Source organism: Mastacembelus armatus, chromosome 23 (assembly GCF_900324485.2).
Source record: "Mastacembelus armatus chromosome 23, fMasArm1.2, whole genome shotgun sequence".
Lineage (NCBI taxonomy): Eukaryota > Metazoa > Chordata > Actinopteri > Synbranchiformes > Mastacembelidae > Mastacembelus > Mastacembelus armatus.
The window spans coordinates 7,279,663-7,301,237 of NC_046655.1; the positions used below are offsets into that span (position 1 = coordinate 7,279,663).

The following is a 21,575-nucleotide window of genomic DNA, read 5'->3' on the forward strand; positions in this document are numbered from 1 at the left end:
TTTGAGCTCCTTAGAAGAACAAACACTGCCACAGGCCCAGAGTAAGAAGAACACTGCCGCTCCTCCTTCAAAAACAGCCCAAGCTCTTTGAGAAAAGTGGTGACTGAAAGAGGCAGGTACACTGCCAGTGATCAAAGCTCAATATTATGTTTCTGCTACACTCAATTTTACAGAGATTTCACCATTAAAGTAAAAAAGAAAAGAAAAAAAACGTTCAAGTGTGGCATGGCAACTTATTTCTGTCTCAGAGCTCACAGCCTTTGTTAGCTTTTTACACCAAATGACGTGACACTTTTTATTCAAAACACTCATTACTGGGGTTTTTAACCTCATTAGCCTGTCACTTTCTTCTCTCCAATTGATCTGACGATGATTCACATGGATAATCTACTCCCACATGTTAATTATACCGCATTTATATCATTAATATGCTAATCTCACAACACAGCAACTGGTGGTGCTCCACTGGTCTTCACTGTAGGGAGGGATCATGAATATTTATACTGTTCATGTGAATATACATAAAACACACACACACATATGCAAAAACATTTGTAAGGTACATTGAGATTGAAACAAAAAACGGCCAGTGGGTTGACTCTGAGGAAGGAACAGAAAGCAAGATTTATTCGTTTTACATTTAAAAATGTGACCATTCCAAAAAAGCAGCTAATGCACAGAGGTGAAAGTTGACAACACCAATAAACCTCTTCACTTCTTCATGGTGCACGAACTGCGTTTTGCACATTCTCTTTCCAAAAGCACAAGAACTGCATTTGCCAAACCAAAAGTGCCTTTTATTCCAGCACATTCCTATTTAGACCAAAACCAGCTCAGCTATGTTTTGTATAATCCAACTCTTTGCAGACTGTGCTCCAGGTCAAAGATTTCAAGCATTATTCCTTCTATGCGGTGAAGTAAAAGGGGCTAAATTACCTCCACGCCATGCCAAAATACTGTACGTGTCACACTGTATTGTGGATTTAATGGTGAATATGGTTAACAGCATACATGGAATGAATTAAGGGTAGTAAAAAATCCTAACCACAAAGATATGTTTATGCATACATGAAGCACAATCACAGAGGACAGTTTTAGTGTAGCTGCAGACAGATTAAGTCAGTGTGTGCACTCGTGAATCTGCAAAAAAAAAAAAAAAAAAAAAAAAAGGTAATTTTTCTGTTTCAGTTTGAAATGCTGGGAAGTTGCATTCCACATAACATAATGCAGGGGAATCGGCCAGGGTCAGTGGCGGGAGAAGCGAGGCAGATGTTTGAAAGTAGCAGAGCCGAGAAGGCCGGGACTCAACTTGGCAGTTGTGCGCACAGAGACGGACAAAGATGCACACATGTGGAGACGTAGAGGTCTGATAGGCAGCGCAGACAAAAAGCCAGGCCCGCAGAATTACCCAGGAGGAACGGCTTTCATTTCGCCTTCTCCATTGCTGGCCGCCAGGTTTCTTTTGGTGCCTTTGTGTGTGTGGAGATAGCAGCATAACCACCGTCACAAAACCACTCACGAGCAACAATAACCTTTTGCTCAAATCACACTGCTGGAGCAGTCGCTTTCCAAGCAGAGTTGTGCGAGGAATGTTATTACTTTTTTTTTTTTTGGAAATTGCTTGCAAAAAGTGTAGCACTGGGCTCAATAACATCTCAGCATGGACTTTGTGTCAGAGAGTGAATGTGAAAAGGTATACCTACAGCATCTGACCTGTGAAAGAACTCAAACATAAAGACAAACTGCGCAGCTGAGACACACTTCCACTTACTAAAAAGAGAAAACGCCCATGAATGTCTGTAAACTCCTGTTGCCTTTCCTTCTGTATCGCCTTCAACATGATTACCACAAAGAATGTAGAATTAATAGCACAGTGTGTTTATCATTGGCCTTTCAACAGCATGATCACCAGCTAAGGTGCAAAAACAGAGCAACATTCAGTTTGTCCTAATAGCGTGAGCAGGAGAAACCAGAAATGACTTAGATTAAACAGAAATATAGGTCAGTGCACTAAAACCTCACCTCATTCCCAGGCATTAATCGGACTCTGGCTGCCTGTGTGTGGGTGTGTGCGTGTGTGTGTGTGTGTGTGTGTGGGGGGGGGGGTTAAAGCAGCTACAGTTAGTGCTTGCATTAGATAGCCCACCAACGCCAAATTTGAGATGAGTTGATTATTATAATCCTCTTGGGAGGTTTTATCTCACCTGCGTATAATTGTCATTTATCCCCTCTTCAGTAGTATTTATCAATGGGCTGTGTTTGTCATTGTGATTTGTGTGATTGTGACCATTCTGATGTGATCTGAATGCTACTGAAAAATTATCCTCTTCATCATACATGTTACATATTTAAACTTAGCAAATAGAACCAGGTACTGCAAACTGGTAGTGGTTTATATTGGACAATTTGAGTAATACTTTTACCATTCGTCCCTGTTTGGCTAAATTGTGGGTTTGTCTAAAGTCTGACTCTTTCTGTTCGCCTGCCTGACTTGTTTTGTGACATTCTATTCTAGGAGTGATGACCAAAAACTACAAAAATAAGTTGTAATAAAGTTGAATTATCCTTTAAACTATTTTGCGGCTGGTTGAACTCATTCAAGCATGGCATCACGCTCAAACAACACATGCATCTGTTTTCTCTCTTGTCCTCTTAACGCTCCAGATGCAAATGCTGAGAGCTGCTGGTTCTGAGAGTGTTAATTTTTAGCAGCGGCTGAGGTCACACCGACACCACTGCCTACACATCCTCCCACCCTGCAAAGAGAAACATGCAGAGTCGAGGAAGAGAGGCTAAAATACATATGGTCAGAGGAGGAAACTTAAGGGTGTGGGTGTGGCTGCTGATAAAGCAATAAAAGAAAAAAGAGGAAGGGAGACAAAGCGATGCTGTAGAGTGATGGAGGGAGAATCTGAGTTAGATAAGTGGAGAGTAGGCTGCAGTTCCCACTGACAGATGAAAAAAACGATAAAGGAGCAGAAAACATCTGCTTTTCTTCCGTCAGGTATAACGGTTAGAAGAGGGAGTGTTAAATGAAACCTATTACATCAATCTGTCTCTCTCTCTCTCTCTCTCATTCTGACTCAGATGCAGCCTCTCCTCTTCCTTTCTATTCTGCCGCTACCATCCCTCAACTGTTGTCTCTCAGGGAACAAGAAGTGCAACTTTCTTGAATCAGATTACAACAAATTATGGTCTTGCAGCAGTAACATATGCTGCTGTGAACACACAGACACACACATACTCAGGAAATCGAGTGAACAAATGAGTGTGTGGTTTTAACAGAACATGTACATATATGAGTGTGTGACCTTTGTTACTGCAAGCAAACACACACTTTTTCAATCAGAGATTTGTGATGCATGTGGCAGGTTGTGTGTTCAGCATTCAGCATGTCTGATAACACATCTCATTGATATGTCATCAGCAAAAGACCCTCAACCACCACTGGGAAAAAAAAAAAAAAAAAAAAACATGCATTGCATGCATCGCAATAAAGTCCACAGTGAGTATGATGAAACTATGGTGAAAAGGTGATGAAATAAAATACGCCAAAAGCAGCATCTGTGCTGGTTTCATCTCACAGCACCAGTTGGCCAAACATCAAAAACCAAAGGAATGGTGTTTATTTTAAAAAAAAAAAAAAAAAAGGAAAGAAAGGGAAAACTAAAATCAATAGATTTTTATAAACAGGGCAGGTACCAGTGCTGAAACAGCTTAATTTAGATTTTTATATGTGTTATATGTGTGTCTAGACATTTAAAGTGGGAAAGACAGTGCTGTGTAGCCTACAGCCACAGCCTCCAGGCTGTGAATGCTCAGACAGTAACGAGATTTGTGATGAGTGAGGAGCAAGAGGAGGCAATCTGGGTAAAGACAGAGGGAAACAGTGAAGGACACACGAAGAGAGCAGCACAGTGAGACCGACAAACAAAAGCACTGGAAAGAGACTATGGAAGACGGACAGGGTGAGAAAAGGAAGAACAGAAAGTGAATGAGAGAGAATGAAAGAGAGAGGCAGAAGAGACAAATAGCTGTCAGCTCTTGTTTATCTCACTCCAGTTTGTTTGCCCCTGTACTTCATGTCAGCTTGAGGGGAAGAGAGATGCTCCCTGTCACCTCTCAAACATGTACTCGCCGATGGCAGGGCCAGTGGAAAGCGCTATGGATGAGTGAGAGAAGGGAGCAAAACACACAACAGTCAAATCAATCATGGAGAGAAGAAACAAAGAGAGACAACTGCATAATACAGAGAAAACATAAGATAATAAAAAAAAAGAACACATTAGAAATGAAAGGTGCTTTTAATGGAAGTTAAGGGAAAGTGTAGGGCTGTGGTTGGACAGGCTTCTCATGCACCTGTCTGCCTGACAATGGTTAGATAAATAAACAGTAAACTCATATTGTTGGTTGTAATGAAATCATCTCTGCATATTTATCCTGAAGCAATGCTTCTTGATCAGTATATTGTTTAAGATGTTGTTAAACTGCCTAAGGGTTATCAGGATGAGCTGTGTGTTACTTCAATCTTAATGTGGTGTTATCACACCATTTGATTCAGTTGTGTCATGCTGGACAGATGGTACTTATCACCTCATTAAAAAATATTGCCCCACCCCACTCTAATGAAAATGCATGTTGTTTTGCACACATCCATATCTCAGCATGCATTGGGAGTGCATGGATAGGTCTGTGGAGACAGATGATACACAGTCCAACACTCTGGATCTGCCCTAAGCCATGGATAACAATATGGAGGCCTCTTCTTAGTTCAACCCGCTGGATTGTTGCATGACAGTAGCCAGGGAACAAGTTATGTATTTTATTACACACAGATGTAGCCTGTTTTGAGCACTGATTTGTTGTTAAGGCAACATGCTGCCGCAACATCACCACCGCCATTCTCAATTGCAGGGTACGAGCCATGACACAGAAGCCCACAGACGACAAGTGAACTTCCACCAACTTACACAAATGCCTCCTCCAAGCTCAAATTAAACCTATTGTCCAGCTTTCTTCACTGTACAGTGAGATCTATCCACATTTCCTGACACTGAGCACGAATAGATAAACACAGACATGCACTTAAAGGGCAACTCTTGTTCATGCATGGTAATAAAAGGGCGTAATGTTTTCTAGCTCTCTAGGGTTTAGGGCTATGGCATTAAGGGCAGTGAGGAAATGAAAAAAAAGTGTTCTTCGCGCCTTCATTTTTGTGAAAAACCATACACACACACACACACACACACACACACACACACACCTTTGCATCTATGTGGCATCTTAATCCGCCCACAGTGTGTATCTGTATGTGTGTCTTTAAAAGGGCACTGTGTGTGCACTCATGCCAGCAGTATCTTAACACGCCTAAACAAGAGACTGTGTTCATATCATCCCTATGGGGTAGAAAACCTCTGTGTAATCTGTAGCCTTCAGCTCAAGGGCTACACACATACAGAGAGAAGGGAAGGATGAGGAGAAGGGTTAGACTGGGAGTGGAAAAGAGCTGCGTCAATCAACAGGCAACGATGGACAGATGAAGGAGAAGGAGAGAGACAGAGAGAGACAAAGAACAGAGAGAAAAGAGAAAGGGAAACAAGGTGAAATATGCTACTGCTGATATGAAGCTGCCTAAATAGTAAACCTCCTGGAAGTGAAAAGAGGCAAAGTAGGGAGGAGAAACTAATTATAGAGCTGAAGACAATTCAAGCAGTTATATTACTTGTTTCCATTTCTGCTCAAAGCTGGCAATGCCACTGCCACAAAGAGTCTTGTTTATTATAGCCTAGTTTACTGCAAACAAGATTAAAAAAAACAAATAATATATGGGGGACAAATGTGGGGAAAATGAAGCAAGCATCATAAAAAGATGAGAGAGAGATAATCCCACTGGTCTTGTATCCCAAATGCTGTGTAGTCACATTCTGCTTGTTCATTTCACATCCAGGCCGAGCAGCCCTTCATTCAGCTCCGCTCCCGAGGAGATAAAACAAAGGGCTCAGTGACATGTAGAGACACAGAGACTGAATAAGGGAAGAGAGAACACTGAAGTATTAGTGAGTGATTTGAAGCAGTTGGGAGTGTATGAAAAGCAGGAGAGTGAATGAAAAGACCACAGCGTGGTTTGCCTGTGCTGAGCTGAAGGACTGGTGAGTGCAGGTTCGGATCTTGGATGTGTGCTGAGATTCGCTGTGTGAGACAGAGACATGAGGAGGACTGGAATGTGGCCGGTGACACAAACAGGACATGCGGCATGTTTACACACACACACACACACACACACACACACACACACACACACACACACACACACACACACACACACACACACACACACACACACACACAGATGGCAGGTGCTACACAAATACAAGCCACTGGAGCATATCATATTATCAGCTAATCCAGCCAGCCAGCCAGGTAACTAGTCACAGTTTCATAATATGATCCAGCCTATAGATTTGAATACTTCATCATCTTTCTAAAGAGGAGTGACGCTAACAATCCAAATAAAAATTTGCGAAGTCAGCAAATAAAGTAGAGCTGAGGATATGATGGATGCATGCATAGCTATAAGGCAATGTTAGACAGTACAAAGATATTTGTTAGTCAGCAGGGTGCGTTTGTAGCCATGTGTGTAGATTTTGTTACCACAGCATTAAAAAGATGTCACACATAAGGGCCCAGAAAAATTACAGTGCCACTGAAAAACAAAACATGGCTGTTGAACCCTGAACACAATGCTGATAGGCTCACTAAGAGAATAAATACATGTCATATTTACATAAACATTTTTAGGATTATTAGATACAAAAAGAGTGTAAAACACATTTTAATGTAAAACAGGACTTTTTTTTTTGTTTGTTTTTGTAAATACACTTACAAACTATGCAAAATGTTCAACCCAACACGGAAGTCATAACTGCTTAGCAATCAGAAGTCATAAACCTTTGCAAGTCCCCACAATAACATTGACTTTTGAGTAATGAGTAACTCAGATGAATTACTTTATCACTGAAGTTATTTTTCAAGCCCCTAGTTTGGTCTCTGGTGCAATCTGGGAAGCTGTTACCAATACAATTTAGTATCCCGAGGTCCTTCAAACAAAGAGCCATTCAACAGTGGCATTTCCATGTACTGCATGTACCACTGGGTATCAGGCAATTCTAAGTAACACTAAAACTTTGTAATCTATGCCACAAGTCCTTCCAGGCTTAGCAGTGCAGAAAGAGCAGCAGAGGCAATTTAATGTGTAGACGACAATAGAGTTGAAATAACAATGACAAGACAGAGACAGCAGTGAGGGGCGACTGAACCAGAAAATATGACAAGTACAGGACCTGTCATCTAGCCCGAGCCCTGGAATAAAAATGAAATGTTTTCATGTGATGTGTGTTCCGCTGTGCATGAGCCAAAAGATATGGACCATGAATGAGTGTGTGTGTGTGTGTGTGTGTGTGTGTCTACACTGGCACTGATTCTCATTTTTTACCATAAAGAAAGCCACACATGCTGTGAACTAAAAAAATGAGTCTTGGATTCCATGGCTTGTTGGCATACAAGTCCTCCTGACATCTGTTATAACTTAGACAAATCAATAATGGATATCTTTCACTCACGGAAAAATGGGCATGTATTGAGGTACAGACAGGTGCTTCTTGAAACAATGATCTGCTGATCTGGAACAACTGTCAAAAAACTGGATCCACTCATGTACAAACTGTGTGCACAAAAAACATATGAAGGAAATCATTTGTTCTACAATGTCTAATGGGTTTCAGTAGGAAATGGATTTCCTTCCTTCTGAGTGTTTTAGTGACCTCACACGGCGCTTGCTGTCAGGAAATGTAGGCCTCATGAACAGAAAAAAAAAAGAGGTGACTCGTTCCCCATATTTGCTTTCATGTTCATCCGGAGTCGACGTAAACGAAACGGGTGAAACTGCTAATGTAAACAGGAGCAGGAGGCTGGCGACCTTTAGAATGAGCTGCTCTGTTCGGCTCTACACTGCGCTGCACTGTGTGTTTGAATGTATGGCTTGCGTATATGCGTGCATGTGGTCAAACATTCCTGCGGGGCTAAGGGGGTTCAGCTGTCGTCTGGGCTATTTTCCTGTGTGCTGCATGCCATTGGTGGATGGAGGAGGATTATTCCTGGGCTCGGAGAACTTTGGATTTGGAGAGATGGAGGAAAAAACCGAAAGAGCTGTGTTTGTCAAAGCAAACCATGTAGGAAATCACACAGCCAAGAGCTACAAGGGAGACACGGAGAGAGAGCGAGTAGCCACTCCCATCTCGCACCATAAGAATAATTAACCAATACTCAAGTGTCACATTTGAAAACTCCAGGTGCTTTGCCTTAGCCTGAGGAGCTGCCTCACACGTTGCTTGGACATTAGTACAAATACAACAGTGTGAACAAAAAAAACAAAACAAAAAAAAACACTGCTCTCTAATTTGTTTTATAATGGGCCTCATCATCCAGGATCCCAAACGGATGGGATTCCCAAATTCCCCTACACTAGATTAAGTTGGGAAGAAAAGAGCTGTATTCCTGCTAACTCAGGCTAGGATAATTCAGATGCAACAGCAAGAGAGGCAGCTGAGAGGCAGACACAGAGAGCAACGGTGTCACACTGATGGCTGTGCTCAGCTAATTTGCTAGCGCTCGGGTCCACACAGACAAAATCAATAGAGTGGAGTAAGAAAGTTGGAGGGGGTGAGGGGAAAAAAAAAAAAAAAACGTCCCAGTTTCCCGATTTAGGTCAACAGCAGTCATGTGCACCCTCTAAAGCTGTCTGTAATTAAATAAAACTAGTTAAAAAGTCTGCAGGAGCTCTGAACTTGAAGGGGGAAGCGGGATGGGAGAAGGGGGAGGGACGAGGCTACAGTGATTAATTTCATCTTTGTTTTTCTCCTCCCACAGTTGCAGTGAACACCATTATACAAAGTAGAAAGGTAGCCTCATTTGCGTGTCCGTTTGACGCCCGGTGCTCCCCGGAGGGAGGAAAGTATAAAGATTCTAATGAGCTATAGAGAGAGTTCCTGAAACACAAGAGGGTAGACAGAAACACACTGGGATGTTGCTGCGCCAGCCTTGGCAGCTCAACTCTGAAGAAAAACTCCATGTGGACCTTCAATTGACAGCCCATCAAGCATTACATTCTGTTTCTGTTTGGTCCTCTCGGCTTCAGTATGTCTCCTCCTCCATCTCACCCATATCCACCCTCCTTGCTTTGTTTAGTGGCATTCGGTAAAGCCCGGCATACTGTGCTGGGGACAATGAATGAATGCATCCTGACGATGGTGCTTGGTAGATGCACATGGGCCACGCGCCTGTTTTCCTCAGGGTCACAACTACATGTCTTGTGGTTAATGTTTTGCTAACTCAGGCATTAGGAGCATCTGCTTTCTGTTACACTGCTGTCCGATCCAAGTAGTGCTTCCTTTCATGTTTATTATTGGTTGGAATCAATCAGGACAACAGAATTTTGTAAAACCAAAACAAGACATGACCTTATCACCACTATACGACTCCACTATAAGTCAATATGCAACAAATCTGAACTGTCACTGTCTGATAATATCATCAGTATTTAGGTAAACCTGATGACCTGTCCAGGGTGTATCCCTGCCTTTCACCCAAAGAGAGCTGGGATAGGCTCCAGCAGATCCCCGTGACCCTGGTTAAGGAATAAGCGAGTATAGAAAATGGATAGATGGATGGAATATCAGAGACTGGCTCATATTTCCTAGAATATGCATATAAATAAGCCTCCATGTTTGTGTATATTTATTACATCCATTAGAACAACCTGTTCAAAGAGGATTATGGCTGCAGTCCAAATGAGGGTCCGGGGGGAAGCTTGAGGGTGACGCATCACTACTGATGATGCCTGGAAAATTCCCCTACAAATCAATGGCCTGGTTCCAAGCCCATTCAATCGCTACCATTACCACACTAACCTTTGAACTTAACATGAGCCGGAAGAGTTGCAGCTGCAGAAATGTCAAACTGGGTGGTATTGCTGTACCTGCAGATACTGCATTGTAGCAAGTGAATTGTGAATAAATCGTTATTGTCTGGGTTACTATACATTGATCAAAAACTCAAAAAGGCAGCACTTTTGATTTGAATCACAGATCAAGACATTTTTTTCTTTTCTGCTTCAGAAGACAAAAGCAGCATCAGCAGCCCTGCAAAAACATATGTCAAAAATGTGTGCAGTGCGGTAAGCTCCATTTGTGCATCAGTATTTTTAGCTTCCCCATACCCATTATGTCAGCACGGCACAGCAGAAGGCCCAGGCTGGTCTGAGCGAAGGAAGAGAGAGACAGGAAGGAAGAGACAGTTCTGCCTCAAATCGGGCACCAGCTCAGACATGCGAGCCGTTCACATGCATCTTGGCCATGTTTGATGTGTTCCGCTCACTGCTCCAATTGAGTTTATCTTTGAGAGTCATGAAAAACAAATTTGTCTTGTTAGTTGCGTACCAGGAAGCCCTCAAGCTCTTCTGAATACAAAGTCAAGAAATAGGGATTCATGTTTCAAAGAAGAGACATAAATCAGAGATGTTAAGCTGCCCTCCTCACTGCACTTTCAAGTTGAGACTAATGACACAAACATGAAAGCATCCTTCTTCAAAAGCCGACTAAAAGGTCATAGTGGGCTCAAGGTCAAAATTGAACCAGTGACAGGTAATTAGGCTGTAGATGAATAAGTATGAGGATACACAGTCCAAGATATCCATTATTGATTCATCAGCCGCAGAGATGACTCTTTAGGGAATTACCTCTAGTTGGGTTATGTTGATATTTTATGCCAACTTGCTTTTTGAGAAGATAACAGAAACCACCATAACCTCACTTGACTTCTCTTGACTACCAAAACATCTGCGTTTAAAAAGCATCAGTAAGTACCTGTAAACGTGGCCATTTTTGTAGTGGCTACCAAACTTCTGTACCTTATCACGCCAGGCTAAATATATTTTACTTTATCTGAGGCCACCTCTCAACATAAATTGCTTGCTATCAATAACATACAAACAATAAATCTTTCTTTTACGTCACATCCTCCACTGTACTGAAACAACTGGTGTCCATCCGCCGTCATCACCCAGACCAATCGCTTTAGCTCCACACAGAAAGGCTCCTGCAGTGAACCTTTTCCTTTGCACTTCCCCTCTCGTCCCCACCACAAAGAGGATCCATTTCAACCGCTTTTAGCAGCACCACTTTCCTCTTTTAGCTCGTCTGACTCCCTCCCCTGAGGGCACGGATGGTGGAAGGAGAAAAATAAAGCCACCAGGTGGATGTTTGGAGAGGTTAAGCTTGTGGCAAACAGGGCCACCTTAAGTCAATCCCACCTGGGCTGGATGTCTTTTGTGGAATTGCCTAGCGGGTAGAACAGTAATTGATACAAGTACTGGGAATGACCGTGATGCTAACGCTCCCTAATGTGGTGCTGCTTCATTTGATTAAACTCAAATTTACATTCTCTTTAAACAAAACATCTGCCACTATGTCAAACACACTTTCATTTTTCTGCCAAGAGTCAGACGAGAAGATACAACAAACTACACCCAGAAAATAATTAGCTTAGCTAATTATTAGCTAAAAGCTAGAGTTTTTATGCTATAGAAACACATACTATGTCTACTCCAACTTATTTAAATGGCAGGAGAGAAAACATGGCAGGATCAGCAGATCAACAGGAGGATTCCTCATGTAACTTCCACTGAAAGAGCACAAAGCATATCAACACACTGTGATGCCAATCTTTGGTGTTGCTGGAAGCATACCGAAAAGCCCTCATTCAATCAACGATGAGAGGCAGGAAGCGGGAAGACACTTGGTCTTCTCCCCTCAGACAAACCAAACATCAAATGATCCAGTAGCTCAGATGTTTAGGGGGCTTATTAATTCAAGACAAGTATCTAGCTAAAGAATCTGCTTCTGTCTCTTCATGGTTTGAAGGCTTTCCTCTTAACTGGATAAACATTCCAAGTAGCAAACAGTCCCCACAGAGGGGTTGGGTTTAAAAGAGTAGACATAAGAAGGGAACTGGGTCGCAGTTGGAGGTTTAGTCAACCTGATGAATTAAACAGACTCTCTGAGGCAACAACGCTCTACAACACTAACACAATTAATTTAGGAATTCATAAGAATCATTCAGCTGGGGAGAAGCAGTCAGTTTCAAAGTTATTAGGGAGCATTGTCACTGAGATTTTAAAGTTAACTCTTTCATTCCTTTGTCCAATAAATATAAATAAGGCAAAACCATTGCAAACAAACACAAGATAGTATACAGACTACGTTATTCTACTATAGAATAAAGGGATTTCAATCTGCTGAGCAGTCTAGTATGCCAGAAATCAATTGCAATTGGCCTGAACACTTCAGCCTTTTCAAATTGACTGAAAAGGGGAGTGTGACGAAAGCAAGCGAGTAGCAGTGGACTGCAATGAAAAGCCCTTTTGAAAGTCAACCTGACATTAAACTGGCTTTTCAGTGAGCGGGCAGAGGAAGGAAGTGAGGGAAGCTGACAGAAGAGAGGTGAGGCCAGGCAGTAAGCCAGCAACCTCTCATGCTGCAGGTTGATGTGCAAAGGTGAGCCAGACCATCATCTCATCAGTGCAGCGAGAGCAGAAAACAGATCATTTGCGCACATATGCACAAACCTCAAAAGGGACAAAGAGCAGAGGTAGAGTCCATATATACAGTGATTCAACCACAGAGGTTCGATCACACCAGACGTGTGCACAAACATGGTGAGCAAGCAATAAGACATAACAGCAGCCAAGGTCAGAGAGGCTGCTGCTGAGGAATCAGCGAGGCAGCAGATGATCCTCCCAGTGTGATCTTTACAAAGGGAGCAAAGATGGGGAAACAGTTCAATCTCAGAGACCAAGGGAGGGATCTAAACCAATCAATGTCACCACCACAGCACATTGAGTCCACAGTCAATACTCGCCACTAATGTTACATACCTGTGGTGCATGCATGCAAGCATTTCTATTTTATGATTTTCATCACTGATTCTGCACTGATCGTGACTAAAAGTTGCTAAACTGTATAGACTGTACTGAAGTAAACACAAAAAGGAAGTGGATAGAAAGACGAGGTGACAACAAAATCCATAACATCCTTTTTCACAGATACAGAAGTAATCCAAAGCGTAAATGACAAACATGTAGTGTCAATTTTATGTTGATCCTGCACTGTAGCATAAAAACAGCTTCCTCATCCATTAAACAGGTAGTTATTACCCTTATTAGTCTCACAATGGGGAAATTGCATTACCACCCAAAGTGCACACACACAGGAATGAGCACACACTGCTGCGGAGCCCGGGGAGCAGTTGAGGGTCCGGTGCTTTGCTCACCTCAGTCATGGTAGGTGGAAGGTGGACAGGGCGCTGGCTATTCACTCCGTCCCACTGACAATTTCTGCCAGACCTGAGACTCAAGCCTGCAGGTTACAAGTCCGACTCCCTATCCATTAGGCCACGACTGCCCCCAGGTACCATAAACAGGCTTGATGGCACAGAAACCAAACCCAGGGAAATGTGAATATACCTTCTGTCTACTTAGTGCATACACTTCTAAGTAATAGACACGACTAACAATGAATCTTTTTTGAAATTTTCAATAATTGATTTTGTGGGAAAGGTAGCAAAAGGTCTTTTTTGATATTATTAGAGTAGTGAACATCTTAGGTCTAAAAGGCTTGTAATTTGTCCTAAAGAGCAGAACTTTGTGATTTTGCATTTAACTTCACCAAAAGGCATAAAATAACAATTTGGCCTAAAAGCTGTAAAATGGCCAATGTAGCTACAGTGCTACAGTAAAGTCTGTGGGCCATCTGTGGTGCTTTATCATCTTCAAACCTCCAATCCACTGAGGCTGCAGCAAATACACACCTGGAAACACAACCTACATAAGCATACATCTACATACTTACACTATTACACAGAGAGAAAAGCCACAAATATGCATGTGGCCTTGAATGCAAAATCTCTGATAAGACAGGCGACCAATACACATAGAGTATGTGGGGACATCTGGGGCAGGTGAGTGTGTAGCACGAAGAGGGAAGGGGGGAAAAAGAGACAGAGACACATATGGAAGAGAGATAAAGGTGGAACAGGCTGCGGCACAGACAGAAGGAAGTGGGCTACAGAAAGAAATGGAGTGGGGGGGGGGGATAGATGAGGGGGAAAAAAGCAGAAAGAAAGTAAGATAAGGGTCATCACAGTATGACCTGCTGTCTCTGGAAACAATGTGTGGAGAGAGTGGAGAGGGAGAAAAAAAAATGGATACAAAGTGGTGGAAGAGGAAGCTAAAGAACCCAATTGAATTCATCATAAATACAGACGCATTACCATTTAATGAAAGCACTATGAAACAAAACTAGTAGACAGAGGGCACAGATGAGGCCAGAGAGGTGTGGACACTGCTGTGGGTGAACGCCCAGTTAAGACTGAGCCAATGCAGTTCACCAACCCTGTGTCTGAAGGCCTTGCACCCTGTTCTTCTCTCTCTCTCTCTCTCTCTCTCTCTCTCTCTGGCCGCTGTCCTGCTGACACACTAACAATGTCCTCTGTGACCTCAGCTGGACTGTGACACTAGTACGAGGAAATGAGCAGAGGTGAGCTGTACTTTCCCAGGCACAATTTTGCTATAAGTATCTTGGCCCTGTGATGAATCTAAACTCACACATTTTCAGTCTTCTGATGTTCTGATGTGTTCCATCCGCATTAAACTGGTGATCTCTACAAAAACCTGTCTAGAAGACAGCTGTAGATAGACAGTTTTAAACATGTTTAAAGTGGCCAATTTTTAACTTATGAGAGAATATCTATTTAAGCATTTGATGCAAACCTTCAGTACAGTTATGTATGTCATCTGCCATGTCAAAGGCATCCCACCACTTATTGCATGTGGGTGGTAACAAACCAGTCTGCTGTTGGTGAATCATCATTAAACTAAAAACAAAACAGAAAATTGCCCACTGAGCGTGGACACATCTTTTGTGTCATTAAAAAAACAAAGCAGGATGAAAAAAAAGAAAATAGACGCCCAAAGATAAAACTGCCCCAGTGCAAATTTTGGCCCGATGAGGGTCAATCACCCCACAGAGCAACAGATTACACACTTCAGTGCAAAACAACGAACTGGACGCGAACTGTGTGGGTATCCACTGGTAACACATCCACCACCTGTGACTGTGTCAGAGAGTGTTAGAAGCCAATTCTATTTTCAAGAATTAACCTCATAATTGAAGACAGAGACAACCACAAGCATTAGCGCTTTACTTTCTTAAATTATGCATATGTCCTTTAAGCACTTGACACTTTATTAGCCATGAATAATCCATTAATGAAAGATTTAACCTGAACGGGCCACAACCATTCCTTTTCATGAACATGTTCATAGATGGGTGGAAAGAGTTATCTATCACTAAGGTCAGGGTATGAGAAAATTGAAGCCTTGAGGACATGACGATGCAATTGGTCACCCACGCAAATCAATGTACACTTCCTTTATGGTCAATACATACAAGTCTGGATTACAGCCACAGGACACTGATATCTGATGCTGCGCCAGCACAAGTCATAATTTTTTTTGCTGCAAATGAGCATAAAAAAGGAAAGAAAAAAAAAAAAACAAGGTCTCTTGATGCATAAACAGCTCTTCTCACCCGCCAGTCACAGTGATTGTCACCGGCAGACGTCCTTCATTTATTAAAATGGCATGTCAGTCATTTCCCCTTGCAGCCCACACAGATGACAAACACACACATACAGACACACAGACACCCTGCACTCATCTCCACTACAGGAGCACTGCTGATCAGCTAAGCTGCTGAATTCCTAATATGGCATATCCCATTAACCTCTCTCCAACAGATCACAGCTTGATATCAAGGAAGAGGAACCACAACAACCATGCTACACCACACCAGGCCTGCCACAAAGAGACAAACTATTTCAGTACAGTGGAGCCAGCCTAAAGGGAAAAGGTGAGAAGTGAATTTAATTGCAATTAAAATAATATAACTTAGTTTCTTAACAAATACTGCACAAAGCCACTTCTAAGAATCTTCCTCTTTCCCTTTCAGCTGCTCCCTTCAGGGGTCGCCACAGCGAATCATCTGCCTCCATTTAACCCTATCCTCTGTATCCTCCTCACCCACACCAACTATCCTCATGTCCTCCTTCACTACATCCAAGAACGTCCTCTTTGGTCTTCCTCTAGGCCTCCTTCCTGGCAGCTCTAACCTCAGCATCCTTTTACCAATGTATTCACTGTCCCTCCTCTGAACATGTCCAAACCATCTCAATCTGGCTTCCCTGGCTTTTTCTCCAAAACATCTAACATGAGCTGTCCCTCTGATGTCCTCATTCCTGATCCTATCCATCCTCGTCACTCCCAGAATGAGACTAGCAATTACCAGACAGACAAGCATATGAAACCAAGAGCAAGGGGATGTAAAACAACAACAGTCATCATATTAGCCTGTTGAAGTGTGGTACAGTAAAAATCAATCAGCCATGTCAGAGCAGAAGAATTATCCTTGTACATGAAGTATGCTAGACTGAAGGGGGAATGCAGGAAAGCTACCCCCACCTGCCCATCTCTACATTTTACATGGATGTGGACAGACAGTCAGAGCAGATCGGTTTGTTTGTGTCCCCAATGAGATTCACAAGTGTATCCCATATGTGTGTGTGTTTGCAGTGAAGAAAAGCTGAAAGGAGGTAAAGAACAGGTAAAACAATAAATAAATAACAGAGATCACACAACTATCTCCTTCTTCTGTGTCTAGTGTTGCTGGTCTGAACAGACAGACAATGTTTGTGCTGTTTGACTGTGTTTTTTTTCATAATTGAGGGCTTCAATAAGTAGAGCATGATTTAATTGAACTACACAAACGAACCAGCAGTGGCATTTCTCCAATTCTGTCCTCATGTCTCAGGCTATGTTTGTGCTACAATGGCTATTATTGTCAGGGTGAATCAGCGATGAATAAAGCGCTCGCTGAGCCCGTCATATGTCACATGTCCATGTAGATTTATTTAACCCTTAAATGATGCACACACCAGGGAATAGCTTGTGTATAGTAGTGGGCTGGGTGGTTAACTCTCATGCTCTCTATATTCTTACATTTTGAGCATCTGTTGAATTCACAAGGGAGCCTCCTACATTGGAATTATATGTGTGCAAATTTGTGTGCACACAGAGGAGAGGGGATGCTATCTCTGCAGATGGAAACGAGGCAGCAGGCGAGGAAGTAATTACAAGCTGGTAGGCCTCACCTCACCACGCCCCCCTCCCCCTCAGCCATACATTGCCGCTGGGCTTGCTGCATTGGGGAATCATGGGTGTAATGGTGGAATGGGCCTCAGGGCCCCCTACAAAACAACCTGCTAATCCCCTGTGGAGCAGGGGATAAGGAAGGGGGGCAAGTTTGGGGGATGACAGGGCAGAGTGGACGCATCGACAATGAGTCTATGTTGACACGCGCCAGCACCCTTAACCAAGGACCGCCCCCCACCCCGACCCCCCTCAACCACACTAACATCCTCCCAGTGATGGAGCAAGCAATGTCAGGCCATGGGAGAGCAGGAAAGCCCTCAGCCTAACGTCAGCCCTCCATTGCAGCCTTGAGCAGGAACACTCAGTCAGGCTGCAGATCCATTCTTTATCTGATGGAGCCAGCCGCTTCTCCACTGCTTTCAGAACATGGAACTGGGTTGCATATTAAATCAAGCTTCTCCAATCAACCACTGGTGGGGAATTCAACTTGCACACACACAAATCCAAACCCGCTCGTTAAAATGGTTTAATTATGTGTCTAAATTATGATGAGCAATGACATGGCTGATTGGCTGTATCAAAGGGCCTTAATGAGGAGAAAGGCCTCACTCTTGGTTTGCCTACACCATTAATTTGACGTCTACTGTCTCAAAACATGACACAATACCATCTCGATTGTGATCTGCAGTCAGTGACTGAGCATGTGTACTCGCTGACATTTGTGACAGATTAGCCATCATCTATTTATAGAATGACATTCTTGGGTCCGTCTGTCATCTGAGATTCAGTTATCTCAACTCTTCATCATTTAACTTCATGCCTCCTCTTTTCCTTTCTAACCTGAGCTCATCATTTTCCCTGGCAATGTAACCAATCTTTGCATTGAGAAATGTGACTTTGATACGAGATTCTCCCCCTTGGCTCAATCTAATGTCTCCATGTCTTCATACCAGCAAGTCCATTTAGGAATTACATATTAACATCATCACATCAATCTTCCAACATTCTTGCTTCAGGTTAGAAACCCGTAATCACTCCACTGGTGGGCTAATGGGTGCCTTAACATCGCCGAGAGTCCATTCATATTTCATCAATGGCAGTGCCCACCATCCTCCCTGGGCCCTGTTTCGCTAGTAAGGTGAATCGACATCAAACGCTGAAACCTTTCAATTATACAACTAGACATTCTGATCTCATCTCGATTTGCCCTGAGATCAAATGTTCCTGCAAGGATCCGAGGAATTCCAAGCCCTTTTAGATAGCCCGCCTCCCTGTCAAAGGGGGATAAAATGTTCGCTGAAAGCACCTGGAGGAGATAACATTTAAAAAAGCTAAGATAAGCACTTACTTGTACCAATATTTAGATATCCCAGCAGTTCTACATGGAGTAGCCAACTGCTCTGCATAAAAAAAGCAGATGTTAATGGTGGTCAATGATGTTAATGGTGCTGAGGTGTAGCTCAATACCATTTCAGGTTGTGTTTTGCTATAACATGTGGAGACCTGTGGAAAGGCACCAACTGTTCCTCATGGCATGAATAATTTAGGACGAGATTCCATCTAGGGATCAATGGTCATTAATGCTGTGAGGTCATAATCACAGAAGGATAAACATTTGGTTATTAGCTTCCCTTGCAAAACAAATGAACAATTTGAAAACGGCTGATGGAAATGTTTGTAATAACATTGGAATAACTATCCTAAACCACAAACATTTTGTGATTGCATAGCTGATTTTATGAGATTTTGAAATTATGTATGCAGGGCTACCTGAAGCATTTTGTTTTGAAATTTAAGATGGCATTATAGTTAATAATATATGTTTGACAGATGCTCAAATAGCTAAGGAAACCCCCTCTCCTCCCATTTCTCTGACTTCTGAATTGAGGCAAGGCTTCATTCGACAATTTCTGTAACTTCCTGAAACCACCGTGAATCACTTGAAAGCGCTGATCCATTTAAATCGGATGAATGACATCCTCCCCTGACACTACTAAAGACTGCACAGTACACCCTAAAGACCCAAAGCACATCGATTTGTCTGAACCCATGGCTCCACTCGAACCCATGTCTCCAAACTTCTTCCCTCCATATATCGGTGTAAGCATGTGTGTGCCTGCGTGTGATTGTGGATCATGTAACCTGAATTTCACAACAGGAAGCACCTTAGTTCCTTCCTCAAAAGGACTAGGCTACAAAAAAAATGCACTGCTGCCAAAACATGCCTTAAAAAATAAATCACAGCCAATTAAAGGAGTCTTATTGCTGTTATAGAGAAACGGGAGGGATAAAGAGCCTTAATCCAATTAACAGGTCCCCCTTTAGCAATTTGGGGACAATGAGAAGTATTCAGTCTTCAAAATAAATGTCTCCTTTTTCTCCAGCCAAATGAACTTTGACAGGAGAGAATGAATTTAAGTAGCTAAATGGAATAAATCTATTCTTCCCTATCAAAAGTGTGAATGCTATGGGCTGTAGGGGTCTCTGCCCTACAAAGGATTAAGTATAATATAATTACACAATGTCTAAGGTCAGGGCTTTAGCATTTATATAGACAAGGAATAGAAACAAGTCTATACCAAGGAAAATTTTAGTCAAGCAGTCAAGTGATCAGACCATGGAGTGTCACAGGGCGACTTTCTGGTTTGCTGTGCTTCACTGATTTCAGGTCACGGTGGCACCTAGTGCATTTTTGGGCATTAGGTAACATTTACAGAAGCCTAGGGGCCTTGTTATGCAATCAGATTGGATACAGGGAAGAAAAAAAATAAACACAATAAGGGAAAAACATGCACAACTGAGCAATTGAGACTAATTTAGTGCTCATCAAATCCCAGTTTCATTAGTTATAAAGATGTTTTTAACCGTCCACCTTTCGTGTCTCCCTTACACAAAATTAAAAAATGATTATTGGCTGGATTTCATCATGGGATCATGTAGGGACCGGCGCTAACCAATATCTCTAGGGAATATTATTATGAGACATTTAAGCCGCCTCTCAGCGGACGCATTTCAATGAGACAGGCAAAGAAGAAATTCCTACCCCACCAACTGAACAAAGTCTATGTGGGATTTTTTTTTTTTTTTTTGTCTTCCCCACGTTTAGCTTTGGTTTTTGGTGTTTGTCTCACTTCACCCCCGACAGCCTGGAACAATGCACTGTAACATACACACATTTCCAGGTCCTCTCAGGGTCCTCAGCGATCTCTAATCCAGATGCACTAAAATAAAGAAAATGTCTAAGAAACTGTCTCCTCTTTGTTCCCTGACGTGTGTTTCTTTCGAAGAATTGGCATAGACTAAGCAAAATACAGATACACCGCGACTGACTGTCGTAAGCAGTGCACCCCCCCTCCCTCTCTTCCCCATTCAAACAAACAGTGGAACAAAAAAGAAAAACACAGGACCTCTAAGTCTAAATACATCATACTTTGTACTCTGACAGTGCAAAAGTGAAATAGCGCTACAGCAAAAGAAGCAGGGTGGGAAAAAAAGCAAAATGTGGCTGTTCATTTTATCAAACCACGGGGGGTCAGAGCGACAACCCTATGCTTTGCAATGTGGCAGGCAGATTGAAATCCAGGCTCTCTCATTATGAGCTGTTTGGGAGAAAGCTGATGCTGCCGGACAGGAAAACAGTGGTGGAAACCATCGCTTCCATCCACAAACCAATCCACACACTCGCACTCATGCCCTACAACTGAATGCGCAGGGGACAGCAGTTTTAAAAATATAAAGACAATAAACTTACCGACGCCGTATTTTTCATGTTCTGTAGGTATCCACATGTTTACGGTCGGCACATTTAAGTGAGCGGTCGGAATAGCAGCGAAACGCAGGGCTTTGGTGCTGGGTAACGCATTCTACTGGCGTGCTTTCCTCCGGTCTGTAGTAGGAGTCATTGTTTAGGTTACACAGGGAGAAAGCGCTGCTGCTGCTGCTGCTGCTGCTGCTGATGGTCGTAGAGGTAGACGTGCTGCCTTCAGGGGCTGTGGGAAATTAGAACAAACCAAGGTCAGCACACACGTAGGGCCCAGTAACGTACATTATTTCTCTAGTTGCTTGACATTAAAGAATGAAGAGCATATGATCCTAACAAGTACCGATTAATGTACTTCAATACGAGTACTTCTGTATTTTAATATTTACTTAAGCTTTAGGTTTCAATTGTTACTCTCCGGTAGCCTATACTGACTCTCAACCACTTAAATAAAAAAAAAGCTATAGGATAAATACAAATATATGATACAGAGAC

At 42.5% G+C, this 21,575-nt stretch overlaps 1 protein-coding gene across 2 annotated transcripts in view; it reads right to left on the minus strand.

Annotated features, from left to right (window-relative positions):
- dock4b (dedicator of cytokinesis 4b) overlaps window positions 1-21,276 on the minus strand; it is a 90,718-nt gene extending 69,442 nt beyond the window's left edge. For both annotated transcript variants that reach the window (XM_026326652.1, XM_026326651.1), the window contains exon 1: window positions 21,072-21,276. In XM_026326652.1, coding sequence (XP_026182437.1) covers window positions 21,072-21,108 — 37 coding nt within the window. In that variant the 5' untranslated portion in view covers window positions 21,109-21,276. The remainder of the gene's footprint in view (window positions 1-21,071) is intronic.
- Between the last annotated feature and the right edge of the window lie 299 nt (window positions 21,277-21,575).